Below are 17585 nucleotides of genomic sequence, written 5' to 3'. Positions count from 1 at the left end.
CACCAGGCTCCAGGGTCCCAAGGCTTTGGTCTATCCGTCACTGCTTTCTCAGGCCACAAGCAGGTAGCTGGATGGAATGTGGAGCAGCTGGGATCTTGGTGCTTTCAAGATGCCATTCCACTAGGCCATTTCACCAGGCTCAAAAGAACACATCTCTCACAGAATTTCATCTGCTTTTTAAAACACAGAGTGAAAGTGCCCAGTGCAATGGCTTATTGGCTATTAGTTTACAGTGAAGAAACGGAATCAAGGCACAAGGAGAGGGAGACGTGGTGAAAAGTTTTTTTTTTTTGAAAAGCAGTTAACTACTAGTGGTAAACAAGAGACTGTTCTCTGCAGCAAAAATCACCTATGTTACATTGATTCACCCATCCGCCTGTATTTCAGCATCCCATGCACTTCCTGTTGCTCAGTGACCACAAGCTCAAGCAACAGTGCCATCTGCTGGGATGTGTAGAAATGACAGAATTTGATGATTTTATTCCAACATTCTTGAATTTCAGGATTTAGGCTGGTGTTTTAAATTTTTTAAAAATTCTATTTAAAAAATGTTGTATAGGACACTTATCATACTATGATATTTTATAGATTATATCATGGATCAAAATATCACATTCTACCACAAAACATGTAGTTTTAATTGGCACAATTATGTTTCAAAAATCATATTTTGGTTTCTTTTAATTAAAAAGAACTAAACAGAAGAATCAAGATGGTGGAATAGGGTAAGGACACATTTAAATGGACGGAGAAACATTTAATCAGGATGAAGCAGAGAGGACACATTCCAGGAAATAGGAGAGGACAGAACAACAGCAGAGGGGTACCCGGAGACTGACAGACACAGAAAAGCAGCGGACAAAATGATGTGGCGTTGCAGTGACTGATACTCCAGCAGCATACAACTAATGGCAATCTGAACTCCACCAGCAGCTGGAACTCTACCAGCAACAAAGTGGGAAGGAATTTGCACCGGGAGCTTGGGAGGTGAGCCCAGACAAAGAACTGTCCATCCTGCTGGTCCATTTGATTTCACCAGGAACAGAGACAGAGTGACAGATCCCAGACTGGCAATGGGAAAACAGGGTGGATTTCACAGCCCAGTCAGCCCCCTAGAGCCGAATTGGGCAAAGGCAAGTGAAAGGGCTGAGCATATGCTGAGCTAGGAGTAAACTTGTTTTTGACTCAGTGAACTGCAGCAACCTGATATTCTACAGCTTCAACCCAAGACAAGTCTGGGTAGCTCTCAGACCTGTCAGCCAGCAGATCAAGAACTCTAGTAGAGTAGTACGTCAGGTGCCATTTTGTACACTGTGGCAAAAGCTTTAGGACTGCAGCAGACAACAGTGAACTGCGCATGTGCCGAGCTCACAAGAATTCACTGAATTCCGTGGATTGCACTGGTCCTACAGGAAAATAATACTGACTATGGCATCGTGCAGGTCAAAATAAGCCCATGTAGCACCCAGATCTAATGGCCAACAGGTTCCAGCAAGATCAGCACAACCAACAACCTAGCTATATAGGACACATGGTGTCTCCTAACCCTGGGACCTGCTCCAGCTGGAAGTGGGAGAAACACTGTACAGACAACGGTTCAGCCTCAGCATGGTATCACAGGAGGTAGAGATTCGTGAGCCAAGAGTTGGGGCTACAGAGTTCTTGGTGGAAATCTAACATAAGACCCCCAGACCTGGAACTTGCTTGAGGTTGTGGCACAATTGATTGCAAGCAAAGAGTTGTGTACCAACTACAATAAGTAAAATGAAACTTAGACCTGTGGCTGACCCAACTTAGAAACCTGCCCCGAGGAGAAGACTCTGCTAACTGGAAGTACAATGATCAAGAGCAAAAGAGACAAAGGCACAATGAATATTACCGAAAACTCCCCTGCAAAGGAGCAAAACCCTATGGCAACCTCAGAGTTAATTGAGGAAGACATCGAGAAAATGGGGGATACAGAATTCAGAAAACTCATTTTAAAGCTTCTGATCAACAATATGAAGCATATATAAGAGTTCAAATAATTTAAGGAAGCAATAAAGCAAATCGAGGCTGATATATCAGAAATTAAGAACATAGTAGAGCAAATTAAAAGTAGAGTGGAGAGTCTCCAAAATAGAATGAAGCAAGCAGAAGAAAGAATCACAAAACTGGAAGACATTTCCTGTCATCAGTTGGAAGCAAACAAAAAGCTGGAAGCAGAGCTGGATCAGGCCAAAAAAAAAAAAAAAAAATTCAAGAATTGAATATAAGAGTTATGGGAGTCCCAGAAGGTACAGAAAGACTAACTGGTTTTACAAATATATTTAATGAAATAATAAGGGAAAATTTCCCTAATCTAGAGAAAGAATTGAGAAACAAGATCCAGGAGGGGCACAGAGTTCCAACAGGGTTGACCAAAAGTGATTTTTCACTATGACACATGATAATCAAGCTAACTTCAATAAATCATAAGGGAAAGATCCTTAAATGTGCACATGAAAAAAATCAACTGACGTATAAAGGAATGCCAATTAAATTCACAGGAGACCTCTCACAGGAATCTCTATAGGCCAGAAGAGAATGGAGTGACGTATTCCAGATTCTAAAAGAAAAAATTGTTGGCCCAGGATAACATACCCAATAAAGCTTTCCTTTGTCTTTTAAAATGAAATAAAATTCTTCCACAGCAAAGAAAATTTAAAAGAATTTTCCTCTTCTATGGGAAGCCATGCAGTTGGGTCGGATGGCATAGGTATGTGATGGCTGTGTGGCAAGGCCCAACAGAATGTCTCTGGTCACTTCATCGCTGCCTCATCCCATTGTATGGACACTTGCTCACCTCTCTGATGTTTCATAGAATTCTTCTGAGCATGTTGTTGTTTTTTCTGCAAATGTGAAATGATTCCTGTAACTGGTATAACACCTCAAACAGATCAATCATGTTATGATAAAAACATCTTTAGCAACTTAAGGCAATGACACACAACTAAAAGCATACAATAGTACAATTGAGCCCACAGTGTCTCCAAACATCCTGTTATGTGCCCACTTTTGTCCTGAAGCTTGCCCTAATATAAGTAATGTTTTCCTTAACAAATGGCTTGATAATATCTTGGAACAGGTGGCAATCATGGAGGTACAAAGAGTTTGTTTACCATGCGCATGGAACTGTTACAACACATGAAATGACGCACTTTGGTGTCTCACCACGGAAAGCAGAAAAAGTATAGGGGGGCATCTGCTAAAGGGAAACAAATGTGAACCCCCCCAAAAGTGGCTTAAAATTTCTATCTTATATTGGCACTTATATTTAGGGAAATAAAACGGTTTATGAAGACAAAAACAAGTTTCTGGTAAAGGTCCTCTGTTTGTAGAAAGGCTGAGTTGCCCTGATCCCTTTCACTGCCGTTTATCAAAAGGAACAAAAAAACAATTGAATCAGTACTAGGTGAAGGCGATGGTAATTAATGCATAATTGATTATAAGATTTAATAAAAAATCTATGTTATATGCTTTTATAAATCCCTTTCATTTATAGCTTTTCTTTTAATTCTGTACTCTTGATTAAGTACTGAATTAAGAAATATTGGTTAATTTATGTTTAGTGAAAATTGATTTTGGATATAAGTAAACCACTTGTCACTATGTAACTGCATGTGCTGCCAACCATGGAGTTCCTGGCTTCAGCCAGGTCACTGCGGGTTAGAATGAATAATAGCTTGCTGAAAACATTTTCTCTGAAGTAAAATAATAATGTTTTTAGAATAGTTTTTGTAATCATTCTTTTATAATGAAGTTAAAATGAAACAATTGGATGCCATGCAAAAGTTTGAGATAATTTACGTATAAATAAAGAAGGCAACTTTTCTGAGTTGTCCATTATGAGCATCATGCCATAGTGGTCCTTGCCTCCTCTGCCTCTTCTTGTCTTCTCACTGATCTATGCATCCTTCGCAAGTGCTTGAGTCAGGAAGAGCAGATCCCCGCTACTCTTCCAAACTTGCCCTACCAATCATACTTAAAGATGTTCTCTTGACAGAGAAAAGGAATAGCTCCCACCAAAACCAAAGGCAAATGTGAAGAACATCCCAGTAAAATAACAACAGAAGACTAAGTCAATGAACAACCATTGTTAAATTGACAGAACCGAATTACCACCCATTCATACTAACCCTGAATGTAAACGGATTAAACCCATCAACCAAACATCATAGATTAGTAGACGGTTAAAAGCACAAAACCCATTTATTTGTTGCCTACAGGATATACATCTCATCAACAAAGATCAGCGGAAACTACATCTCACAGATTTTGACTTTTTTGTTGTTAGTTTCATCTCTTCAAAAATACTTTTCTCATTAAATTCTTCACTGACTCATAGATCATACAGTAGCATCTTCAAGAAGTTTCTTGATTTTCTTTCTCATTTCTTTAGCGACACATTAGTAATTCAGTAGCAGGTTACCTAACTTTATGTCATTGTAAATTTCTCTTGTTTTCTTCCTGTTGTTGACTTTGTTTTGTGGCTTTTCATTTAAGCAGATGTATAGTAACTGTGTAATGGAGACTATTATATCCAGTGGCATGTTATTTAACTTCATGACATTGTAAATTTCTGTTTTTCTTCCTCTTGTTGATTTTGTTGTGGCTTTTTACTTGAGGGGATTTATAATAACTGTGTAGTGGAGACTGTCATGTCCACATGTGAGGATATGGGGCAGTGTGCATCTCTACTTCCAGTTTGAGAATGGACTCCCATTGAAACTATTGAATGTGTCATGACAATGGGATGCTAGACTCTCTGCCACTGTCCATGCCCACGATGATGGACTTACGACTATTTATGAGGAACTATGCTGTTGTAACAATATGGGAGAACTCAGTGTGTAAGTGGAGACTTTTTGGAGGCAGTAGGGGAAATCCTAGGACCTATGGAACTGTATCATAAAATGGTAATAATAATAATTGTGTGTATATATGTATAATTTCATCTTGAGAATTTTTTTTTTACAGAGAGGAAGATCTTCCATCTGCTAAACAGGGAGCACTATGGGAAACTGGACTGCATGGACACAAGCTGGTGCCCATATGGGATTACAGCTCTTTGCAAAGTGAGGAATTTAGCTACTAGGCTACTGTGCAGGGGCCCAAGAATATTTATTTTTATTAGGTGCTTTTAAAAACTCTTTAAAAGTTTAAAGTTAGGACCAACACTATAGCATAGTAAGCTAAGCCTCCATCTGTGGTGACAACATCCCATATGAGCATTGGGCAAACAGAGAAGTGGTGCATGTGCTATGGAACTGAATCAGGAACAGGGACAATGAGGGATCAACAGGGAAAGGAATAGTTTATTAAGCAAAAAGAGAGGGAACTCTCAGCAAGGCCAAGAGGGAAGCAATGATATGTATAATGAAGGTGCCCAGGATGCAGAATCCCAGGGGCTGTGAGTAAGTTGGTACCAGGTTAGTCACTGAAGACCTACTCATTGCTGGGGAGTTGGGGTCTAGAGTTGGGTAGGTTCATTTGTACCTGTACCTTGTTTTGTTTCCAATTTTTCTGTCTCATTTTTGAATAGTGAGCCATTTTGTTCCAGTTGGGTTCATCTTATGTCAGGCTGGTATTTTCCTCTGCACGTCAGACTTGAGCCCTGGTCTACCTACATCAGACTTGAGCTATCTCCTCCTGGCTCTGTCACCTGGACTATAAATAAGAATAAATAGGAATACATATATCTCCTCTCCTCTCCTCTTACAGGAGGCTGGGAAACCATCAATAAAAACCTCTGGGAGCCATCAAAAAAATTTCTGGAGCTTTGTCTCAGGATGGAACACCCTGTATGAGAGGTGGAGCATGGTGCAATATAATTCATGCAAGTCCCCTTCTATTCCTCTGTTCTTTGTGAGACTGTCTTATTTTCTACTCTCTTTATTTTGCACTCCCCTTATTTTCTGCAGTCCCCTTATTTTCTATCCCCCGGGTCATTTTTAACCTTTTTGCTTGAGAATCATTTCAACCTTTTCCTCCTATGTAGGATATGATGACCAGTGTCATCATAAGTACAAACCACAGCATCCAATGCTTTGGGGCAGTATCACAGCTTCAAGGTCAAATGAATTCTAAGCCTGATTTGCTGAAGACTTGTGAGAATCAGTATTGAATAAGCTTCTTGGACGTCACTATCGTATTTTCTTTTACAAAACTTCAAATAGTTGCCTTCATCCCTCTGACATATGTCTTCATTGGGGAAATTTGGGGAAAAGTGAGAAAGCTTACTCAAACTTAGGGAACTAGCCAAATAGGTCATTAGAAAGTGAGAGGTTCTTAGACTCATCAGGCGTGAGAGCAAACAAAGAATGAATATAGAATTTCCATTTCCCATATTTTAAGCATATAAAACCATTTTTGTGGATGATATTCCACTGTTAAAAGAAGCTCCATGGCCTCATCATTGAACTTAGAACCCAAGTCCCACTGTTTTCTGGATTTTAAATTTGGAGAATTAATTCAGACTTTTTGTGCCACATCTGCTTGTCTTTACTTATCACATGCTTTTTAACCCTTGTTTAAAACTATTTATTTTCATTTTATTTAGTTAAGAAGCATAAAGCATCAGAGAGACAGAAAAACAGAGAGATTTTTCATCTTTCCCTTTCTTGACATTTTATACCACTTCTAGTAGCAGGATGCACCATTATTTATAACAAGTGGATAAAGGAACTGATGGAAGCTTAAATAAAAATCGTTATATCTGACTTTAGCAGTGCATCATCCCCCCCACACACACCAAACACATACACACAATGTTTACAGTAGCCAAGGCTCACCCAGGCTGGCACCAAGCGCCTGGAAGTCAATCCAGGTCAACCACATGGGTGTCAAAGACTTCCCAGGGTGCCCATCAGCAGGAGCCTGGATTGGAAATAGAGCAGCCAGGAATTTTGATACGCAATGTAGTTTTCCCTAGCAAAAACCTCACGGCTGAACAAATCCCTGCCCCGTATGTATTCATAAAGGGGTAGAGTTTATAATATCTAACACATGTGCTTCATATAATAAATCATAAATAAACACCCAACTAGGCAATCTTGACAAACTAATGATTATGCTTTCTTGCCTTAATCTGGCATTCATGTGCCCTATCCTTTAAATTCCAACTCATCTTTCTCATTTGTCATTATTCCTTCATCCTGCTCCTCTTTTACAAGTATTTCAGCAACACTGAATTTCTTTTACTATATCTTAGCATGCCATGAAAAATTCTGTGCACTTACCTCTGTGTTCCTTCTGCATGAAGTGCTCCTCTCCCCAGTTTTCTTATTCACCTTCTTAGCTATGCCTTAGCTATGCCCTAACACCTCCCCCATTTCCTAAACAGATTGATGATTCTTTTCCATGTACTCCCACGAGAGCTTCATTAGAGCATTGCCACCTCTTGAACCATCTAACCTAGTGAGCACACTTACCTCTGCTGAGGCTGATGATTTGCCTAACGGAAGAAAATGTTTCTCATTCACCTTTGTGTATATTCACCCCCAATTCCTGCATTCTAAAGCATGTTCCATGCTTGCTTGAATGTGTCCATAAGTAAATGGTAGCACTCAGAAATGGTAGCACTCAGAAACTCAGAAATTTGTATTTATTTGGGAGCCACAAGAAGGTGTGTAACTCAGCTGAAAACTAAGTAAATCCTCATTTGGGTAGTAAATTTTAAAAGCTACATTTATATCAGGATAAGACAGAACAGCTCCCAGGCCACAAGATCCATAGACATCACTTGGCTGTTCCATGATGGAGACAAGCGGGTCTGCTTGAGAAGAGTGGATTAGCTGTCATACGCTGAGAAGAGTAAAGATCACTGGGGCAAGAGTTGGTCATGACACTTCAGAGAACTTTCCAGGGGAAAGGAGTCAGGTTTCCAGAGTTCAAATCCAACCATGGAGCCTCGTTGCATCATGGTCTCATGCTGGTAAGTGTTCATGCTGCAGTGCTCTGTCACCTTTATGCTCATTAGACAAGCATTTTGTTCCTAATCTTTCCCATTATAAATTTCAAGCTGACTATTGATCATGTCCTGGCTTTCCAGATGGACTCCTGTAATACAAAATTCAGAGAGGAACTTCATAAGGAACCTTCTACACCTTCAAAACTGTGGACCCAGTCCAGTCATTCTTTCTTTACATGACATTTTTACACCACTTCTAAATGCAAGAAGCACCATTATTTGTAACAAGTGGATAAGTGAACTGATGGAAGCTCAAATAAAAATACTGTTTTTTTCTGACTTTAGCGGTTCCTATCATGAACACAGCTGAAATTCTTATCATGGTTCTGTCTTCTAAATGCCCTGCAAGTTAACTTGGGCAATGTGTTATGGGACCTAAGAACACTGTATAATTTAATACATAAGTTTCTGAGGTTGGGCTAATGAAGCTTTTCAGTTTTGAAGAAACACAGATTGACTCATGGTGTCTTAAAAGGTGGCATTTAATAAGAAGGAATGTCAGGATTGCAGGGAGGCCTGGTAGGCAGTGGGAGAGTCAAATCCTAGCAAACAGGCAAAAATTCCACTTTGTCCATTGGCATCAGTAGTTTGATAGTCTTCACTGTTGTGCGTCATACATTGACGGGCCTCTATTTCTGACTTTCTATACATGCCCTTCAGTTTTTGTTCTGAATACTTTTAAGAAATAGCTCTTTCTGAATACTCAGATTTCTGGAAAAGGAAACCCACATTAGAACTCAGGTGTTCAGGCGGAGTCTTCACAACATGCCCATGTGAATGTTCCTAGTGGCCACCAGATTCCCCTTTGGTGCCATCCCATCCAGTCACCTTTGATAATGTGAGGAATCTGAATGGTTGGAAGAAGGTCACCAAGGCCTCAGGTGTCCCAGAGGTGTAAACCCAGGGCAGGTCTCCTTGGAAGGAGCTGTGGGCTGGTAAAAACCTGTAGGTATCACGAGTGGAGCTGGATGATTAGTGCAAACAACTGTTGAGGTCAAATGCAGGTAAGGGGTTGAACTACACCAGAATCTTATGAGATCCTTGTAAAACTACAACACACTGGATCCTGCACCCTCCATATCAGTTTAGAAGTCTTAAGAAAAAGGATGAATGAATAGATATACAAGGGGTCTTCAAACATTTCAGGAGAATGTCTATTATAAAAAAAGCATCCATGGGCTTCAAAATGTTTGTACAAAATTATCTTTTGATCAACTTTTGAACATTACTTGTATATATGTGCATTCATTTTTTTTGAAAGAACTCTCTTCACTTCAGCACTTCTGTTTTATAAATGCTTTACTCATACTTCCACTGGGATACATCAGAATTTCCTTGAACATTTATTAAGAGAATCAAGATTTCCTTGTTTCCCAAGGCTCTATGCTGTCACAAGATCAAAGCTGAAGTTGCTTAAGAAATTTGAGAATATATGTATACACACACACACACACACACCCCAAGGCACATACATGCACACCAACCCACACACACCCCAACACACATATACACACACAGAAGCACTTCCAAAAGTTCATGGAAAATGGAAGTGAAAAAATACTTTCAAAATCCAAGCATAGCTTTTTCATAATACACATTCTCCATAAACTTTGGGAGTTGCATGTGTAACCTAACAATACTACCAAAGGAAATACACACATATTTTTTCCTGGGTAATATTATCTTTATTACAAAACAGGTATCTTATGTTGAGGTAACATTTCAAATAGCAATTGGCAAAAATCAACTGAATCCTATGTACAGAATTTTTCTATGTGCAAAACATAGAAAGATAGATTTCTTAGCACAGCACATGAATTGATTTTTGGAAAAACTAAAGCTGAAGTTTCTCTTTGTGAAAGGAGATTTCATTCCAAAATTCTCCCCTACCTCTTGTCCATACCCATGGTAAGTGAGGTAAGCTCCACGAGTTCCATGAAACATCACTGAGGAGCATAAATGGCTTTTCAAAGATTGCTCCTCCTAAGTACCTCCCTACTACTATTTGAAAGTGTTTCCACAAACTAAAAATCCAGTCATGTAGAACTGACTGATATTTATCTCAAGCACAGAATTCATCTGTCTCCCATGTGGGAATTTTATGCAACTGTCCAACTCCTTTCTGTCGTGAAACCCATACTAATTCTCCAAGCCAAAGTTGGTCACCCTTTCCTTTCATATGGTAGGGTTGTACTTCAGTTATGATATTGACCACACTGGACTGTGATAAGCCTTGCCTTCCTCATGTGTACCCTAACTTCTCCACTTTAGATTTTTTTTTTCTTAGTCTGCTCCTCAGGCACAAGAAGCAAGTCTTCAGTTTCCATACATCGCCAGCACCATGGCCAGTACTCAATGCGAGGCTACTTCAAAAAGTCTATGTGCAATGGAATTCAAAGATAGGTTTATTTGGGTACAAAAATATTTTGACATCCATATACACAAGGGAATTTTAAAAGTCTATGAAAACCATTTACGAAGAAAAAAAATTGTGTGCAGATTTCAAGCATTTTTGCAACAAAATTAACTTGCCTTTGAATTCCATTGCCCATAAACGTTGTAAAGTTCCTTGATAGAATCTCAATCATTGTTCACCAGATTAATGAGCTAGAACCATTCAATTGTGAACTCCTAATGCTCCTCTTCCTTTATTTCCAGTCACATCAAGGGTGTTCTGGGGTCATTTTCCACATTTTGAAACCTCTATGGACAGCTAACCCCCTGAAAACAAGTGTCATACCAGTAATTCCTTTAAGAAAGAAATGGTTTCTGGATAGTCTTCTGATTAAAACACCAATAAATTATAATTACAATGGTTTCTTTAACTTGCAAGTCCCAAAGAGCCCTTTCTGAAAGCCACTCCTTGAGGAAGCTAACACTAATAGCCGTCCTGGCAGTCATTGTCATCTTGGTCCCCGATGGGTTTATTGTGATAAGTGTCAACTGTCAATTTTCGGCTTTCAATCTCCATGTTTTTGGCCTGGCTGTCCTCCTCGCTGCTGGATGTGCTGTCTGTAGAGTCGCTGTCTTCTTTGGACTTGTTGATGTCTTGGGAGTCGCTGGCTCCCTCTTCGTCTGACTGGCTGTCCTGCTCCGACTGACTTTCCTGGCTCTGGCTCTCCGTAGATGCACTCTGGGACTCCAGGCCCTCCTCACTGGAGCTGTTCTCGTCCTCCTCCGTGGTCTCAGGGCTTTCTTCTGAGGATGTGAGCAGGCTTTCATTGGATTCGCTGTCAGCTTGCTCCTCTTGGGATTGGCTTTCTGAACTGGAAGGGACAGTCGGGTCATCCTCTGGGCTGGAGTCGCTGTCCTCCTCTTCCTCCTCCGTGCTACTGCTGGTGGCATCAGGGTTATCCCCCCTGGACTCACTCCCTCCCTCTTCCTGCGACTCGCTACTGCTTTCCTGAGACGGGAGGTCTTCCTCTTGACTGGACTCGCTGCTGGTGTCTGCCTCATTGTGGCTGTCCTCCTGAGACTGACTCTCCCTACTGTCCTCCTGGGACTCACTTCTGCTGTCTTCATCCGATGGGCTGAGGTCGGAGTCCCTGGGGTTGGGGCTTTCGGTGGAGAGAGTCTCCACCTCCTCTTGCGTGTTACTGTCCTCCAGCTCATCCCTGTCATCTTCCTGGGAAATGCGGGACTTCCGGCTAAATTTCCTACGGTTGTACTCCACTGCCTGGCTGTGCCCTGCATCCCAAGCACTCACGTCTTTGCTGTTCCCATGGGAATACTGGGACTGAACTCTGGCACTGACTGTTCTAACCTTGCCTCGGTCGCTCAGGATGCTGTCCGGATCATCACTCTGCATCCCTTCATCATCATACTCAGAGCCGTCCCCGGGGCTGCTCCACCCCTCGCTGCTGCCCCTCACCCAGAGCTCCTTGCTCTCACTGTCTGGAGTGGAGTCCTCTCCTTCCAGCCTGCTGTGGACATCGTCAAGGTCCTGGCTGTCACTGTCTTCCCTGGATTGTGTGTTATCAGCCGAATCTTCCTCACTGTCTACTTCAGAATTTCCGTCTTCCGGTCTCTCTTTGTTTCCTGGGCTACTTTCTTCATCACCGAAGGTGTCATCTCCACTCTCATCTTCGTCATCTTCTTTAGCATCTCCTGCCTTGCCTGCGCTCCTAGGAACGCCACCAGCTGGTCTATAGAGGTATTGGCCTCCGTCCGAGAGCAGGATCTCCTCCGAATCAGTAGTGTCGCTGGAGACCTCATTTACCTGCAGTTTTGGGATTAAGAAATGCAGTCAATACTGCAAGAGCTGACATAAAGGGAATTATGCAGTGTCTACATGTGCTTCTTCTGCCCCCACCCTTCCCTCTTCTAACCCAAGGTCAATTTCACTGCTTAACAACATCCCTGCCCAAACCTGAACAGAGGAAAAAAGGGGGAAAGTGATCAGAACTCAAGCCGTCAACTCAGTTTTCTATAGGTAAATTCACTCAACGCTGCAAAACATCTAAAAGCTTTATATGAAACTCATATAATGCCATGTGATGATTCTCTAAAGAAAACACTCAGGGATTGTGTGTGTCTGCGTGTGTGTGTGTGTAAATTAAAGAGTTGGTTTAAAATGTTCACTCAAATTGTTTGGCTTAGAAGATGTCTTTAAAATATATTAAATAACCCAAATATTTTTCTGATAACCTCTAGGATGAAAAGTATATTCAGATAAGAAGATGAAAGTCTGTTCAAACAAAAATAAAATGCTAAAGTACGCAAGACATCATCTAAGAGGCCATAGAAAATGAAAAAACTGTGTATAATTTCCAAGATGCTTTACATCAAAATAAGCTTATGTTCGAATTCCATTTTTCTAATTTTTTTGAGGCATCCTGGTACTTCACCCAAACCATGTTTGTGTGTCATTAACACAGAGAGGGAGCTGCCTCCCCAGGAGCAGCACAGCAGCCTAGCTCCAAGTGCGAGTCCAGAAGGATGATGTTCCTCACCCCACTGTGCGTTCTGCACTCATGTGGCGGCGTGAGAAATCTTCCTACACCAGGCTCAGGGAAAACACACTCCATTCTGTATGCTACAAAACCGCATTGTTAAAACACTTCCTTTACCGTACCTTCCAACACCACATCGTTGCCAGTCTTCTTTTTCACTAAATCCCTGCTGACCAGTGAGTACTGCTGTTCACACCCCTCCCCAGTCCTGCCCCACCAGGACGGAACTAGATTGTATGCACCTCACCTAGCACACAAGTCCTTCTGGAACAGAAATAGGCACCCATCCTTGAGGGCTTAGAGAACACTAAGGCAATACACAAGTCTCCAGGAAGTAGCATGTCCCCAGTCCTATGTTTCTAATTATCTAGGATGTCCGTCTGATGAACTTTTGGTAGATTGGGATAGTGACTGAGAGTGCAAAGCAACGAGGGAGGAAATCTTCAAGGTCATCCCTAGTCCTGGAATCTCAGGTGTCCCTGTCCCCAGCATAGATTATGGTACAATGATAGGCCAGGGAAGAAAACTATAACATTTAACCTTAGGAGAAAAAATTATTAAAATTAAAACGTTTCATTTTAGTAAAAAGATGTAAATGAAGTCTGCCTTTCTCACACACAGGACCAGTGGAGGAGACTATTCTAAAGAGGACATAATCATGAAAATAGCTATTTTCCTTAAAACTTCCTCAGAGCTCTCCTATCCGCTGTTTAATGGGACTTGTAACCTGGAGCAGGTCTCCAGGCCCAGAAGGCATCTCGTGTTAGTCTGTTTTTACTTGGCCAATCTGAACTATTCTAATTATAAGAAAAACATCTTAGATAGACAAGCGAACTGTTATATAGAAAAGGAAATTTCTCTCTCTCTCTCTCTGTGCTCACGTGTGTTTGTGTCCGCACACTTTAACCAGAAAGAGCATTTAGGGTGACTATTTAAATTCTGGCCTCAGAAGACAAAAATGGAGTGAACAGCATGTCCAGATCTGAATTCTCCTCACTCGTGTTTCTCTTCCCATTTTATGGAACTATTTAGCCAACATAACTGATGGTTAGAAAATATTATATTTAGAACAGTTGCCAGGTAATTTAATCTCGCATCATTTCCTTCCATTCCTAAGTACCCTGAAAAGAAAGGCCCATTTAATTACCTGTTCCTCTGAGCTAACTTTACTTTCTTCTGATGACACACTGTCCTGAAAAGAAAAAAAAAAAAGTTTGTTTTTCCTTTTAGCATTTCCTCAGGAAAGAAAACACTAGGGCTCGTGGTTTGGATTTACTACATTGAAAAATGGCAGGTGATGAGAAGAAAATTGAAACTACATCTCGAGGTATGGGTGACAGAAGTAAAGGCAAGTTACCAGGGGTGTTGGTGTTGGTGGTGGTGGAGTCAATGGGTCCTGAAAAAAAAAAAAGGAAATAAAGCACGTTACTCCTGCACAGACTGGTTTTGTCTTTGCAAATATTAAGAACAATTTTAGGATTTTTTTTAGTTCCTTGCTATACATTTTACATTTTCATGAGTAATAAACTTCCACAGAAAGATGGCTGACAAATGAAGGTATGACAAACAACAAATGCAAAGCTCTTGAGATAGACAAGATGCAGCATATTTTTACATTTTTGATATTTTAATTTAAAAAAGGACTTTATTTGCAATTGCTCATTCAACCTAGAGAAAACTTAAAACAAACAAAAGAAAAGGAGCATTGGCACTTGACACAAGAGTTAGGTCTCAATTAACTTGTTGGCTTAAATTTTAGACTTAAAACTATTTTAGTTGTTAACATTAAAAATTAGCTCATATCTCCAAGGGCAGTGTTGAGGCATAGTAAATTAACCCATCGCCTGAAACTCCAGCAACTCGTATCAGAGCCCCAGTTTGAGTCCCTGCTAGCCCCTGTTCATGGTCCTGGGAAAGCATCATAAAATGTGCCACGTGCCGTGTGGAAGACCTGAAAAGAGTTAGTGGCTCCTGCCTTCGGCCTGGCCCTGACTGTCACAGCCATTTGGGAAGCAAACAGATGAGAGATCTCTTTTTTCATTCTCACCACCCCCAGCCCTGTCTTTCAAATAGATAAGATTGGAAAATAAAATAAATAAAAATAAAAATTATGTCTTTAAGGAAATCCCTAAATCTTAGATAAAATGGGATTTTATTTATTCCGTATGAATGTGATTGCAGTTTACTTCAGCTTTCTGATCTTCAGTTTCTTATTCATAAGCTAAAAAAATTAACACTCATGATGCTTACCCTACAAGGATGCTAGGAGGGGGGAATCATCTAACATCTATGGGAACATCTGGAGAACTATTTAATGTGATAGAAACTAAAGAAATGCTCCATTCTGTCAATATCCACCTCATAACATTCAGAGTGGATAAAACTGACTTAAGAAAGCCATTATCTTAAATCACATATGAACACTGATACTACAAACAACTGTTTGATCTGAAATTTCACTAGCGTAGTTACAACTCTAATTTATTTCGCACTCTTTAGTCAAAGTAAAAACTCTTAGGATAGCTGAGTAACCTGGGGTGCCCCATCTTACCTCTTCTTCCCCTTCCTCTTGAGCATGGTAAGATCCTCTGGGGAACTCCCAAAGTGCAGGGCAGAGTCAGGAGCAGCTGCTGCTGGCAAGTCCTCAACATGCCTTTAAGCAGGGCTGGGCTAGGGATGGTTCCTCAGAGGGAGGATCTGTAATCACGTACACCTTTGCCCTGTGATATTGCAGGGAGGTGCCCTGGCAGATTCTTCCCAGTTAGTTATTTGGAATTAACAGGTGGCAGAGTGCAAGACATTGGTGCTTTCCTCTGACCACAGATAACATTGAGAACAAACAACGTTTGTGAGATGTGGGTCAAATGAGAGGTGACTCTCCAGGGACGGCTTTTTAATTAACCAGCTTGTGGATTTCTCTAATGGAAGTTCTGCCATGAATATTTCTAACTCACACAGGGGAAGGAATACACACAAACGCCTAAATTTATCTGACTACCCCCAAGAGCACTGGACACAAACTCCAGCACATGCAAAATCCAGTGAGAAGCAAAGCAACAAACAAGTACTCTGACTTAACAGCACCTTTTAACTTGTTCTCAGTGGAAATCCAGAGTATTTGGGTGACTTTCCTTAACCCAACTCCTTCCCGAGAGAGACATGGACACTGACTGAGAACATGCATCCTGAGGTCAGAGTGACAGAAATTCAATTCTGACTCTGATATCTTCTAACCGTATGTCCTAAACAAGCCAGGTAACCCTTTGTGAAGTTTTCTCATGTGTAAATGCATCTGATTCACTGGGTTCTTGTGGAGATAGGAAAGTTAGGACATGTAAAGTAGACTGAACCATGGCTGGCAAAGCTTGTGAACTACTGCGCCTGGACAACTAGTGTGCATCAAAACTCAGTGAAGAATAACTGTCATCCCAAAGATTATAGTGTCCTTTCGTTCTTTTTTTCTGTCCTCTTTATTGGGATTTAACCTCCTGTTTACTGGTTAAAACTAATCTTGAACCCCTCATCTTCACAAGCAGTCATGGTCTACTCTGATGTACCATACACACCTACAAGAATAAAGCTTAAAAAATGCTTCCACACCAAACTATATGACTAAGTTTGAACTGAAGCAATTCTTTTCTTCTATGAACTAGTTATTACAGCTCTTACTGTCTATGGCTCAGACTTAAGACCTTATTTTATAATGGAATCAGTTTGACTATTATAATAGTATGTTAACATCAAAATATTCCAAAGTAGTATTACTACTCACCTTCCATTCTTCAGAGCTCTCAGTTTTGGTGTTTTGATACTTGGCGACCTAGTAAATACAACACACAAGATCAAGTCACCAAGAAATTTCCAGGTCAGTAGTTAGTAGCACTTTCCATTCTTAAAGAGTGATGGTAGTCAACGTTAAAGCCGCACCTGACTTGCCTGCAAACCTTGTTAAACACAGATTGCTAAGCAGTTCCTTAAGAAGACTGGCTTGCGAGGACCTGAGAATTTACATTTCTAACCAAGTCCTTCTTGATGCTGACACTGATGGTCTGGGATGACATTTTGAGAACTACCACCTCAAGTCAACACTATAGGTGTATGAATAGCAAATGAACAAAATCAGGAATAACCTGACTGGTATTTTAAAGAAACAGCTTCCTAACAAACTACTATTTTCATGTGATGGAGACATATGCTGCCACTTGAGTCCACACCAATAAACACTATGGAGTTTTTGTGTGAAGGGGCCCCACTACCTGTCCAACCGTGATACTTACTGGGAGAGCACAGCATAGCCCCCATAGGAACATGAACAGAATGCTGAGCTTCATGGTCTTCATGGCCAAACAGGATGCTCTGTCTGTAATGAAGAACACAGATGTTTTCCTCTATTATTTAAAGAAAAGTGCTTTCAATCTCTTAGCATTTTCTTCCTATTAAACTGCATCTTATTTAAGTATCCATCAATTGATGACAACTAAACCAATAAAACTTTATTAATTTAATGGAGTTATTTTCAGCCAGAAGAAGGATGAAGTGCTGTTGCATATGACAAAGTAGAGGAAACTTGCGAACATGATGTCAAGAGAATAAAGTCAGACAAAATACTGCATCTGTTTACTGTCATTTATACGAAATGTACA

General features: G+C 40.6%; 1 protein-coding gene across 1 annotated transcript; it reads right to left on the bottom strand.

The window, feature by feature from the left end:
• Positions 1-9658: 9658 nt before the first annotated feature.
• DMP1 (dentin matrix acidic phosphoprotein 1) lies at positions 9659-17273 on the bottom strand. The gene is made up of 5 exons (XM_040967161.1): positions 17220-17273; positions 16715-16762; positions 14300-14338; positions 14090-14134; positions 9659-12209 (listed from the first exon to the last, which is right to left on the bottom strand). Exons 1-5 carry the CDS (start codon positions 17271-17273, stop codon positions 10869-10871), a joined length of 1527 nt encoding a protein of 508 aa, XP_040823095.1. The 3' UTR covers positions 9659-10868.
• Positions 17274-17585: the final 312 nt, after the last annotated feature.

The sequence above is a fragment of the Ochotona curzoniae genome, unplaced genomic scaffold (assembly GCF_017591425.1).
Source record: "Ochotona curzoniae isolate NIBS_2020 unplaced genomic scaffold, NIBS_Ocur_1.0 scaffold_4506, whole genome shotgun sequence".
NCBI classification, from domain to species: domain Eukaryota; kingdom Metazoa; phylum Chordata; class Mammalia; order Lagomorpha; family Ochotonidae; genus Ochotona; species Ochotona curzoniae.
The sequence above is the reverse complement of the archived record's forward strand: the minus strand, read 5'-3'. Positions and strand labels throughout refer to the sequence as shown.

Bases quoted from the DNA above. Each gene is read 5' to 3' on its own strand.
- DMP1 (XM_040967161.1), bottom strand. From the start codon at position 17,273: ATGAAGCTCAGCATTCTGTTCATGTTCCTATGGGGGCTATGCTGTGCT. The intron at 14,339-16,714 runs GTGAGTAGTAAT...TTTTTTTTTCAG, and splicing joins AGAGCTCTGAAGAATGGAAG to GACCCATTGACTCCACCACC. The intron at 12,210-14,089 runs GTAATTAAATGG...CCAAAACTGCAG, and splicing joins AAGTTAGCTCAGAGGAACAG to GTAAATGAGGTCTCCAGCGA.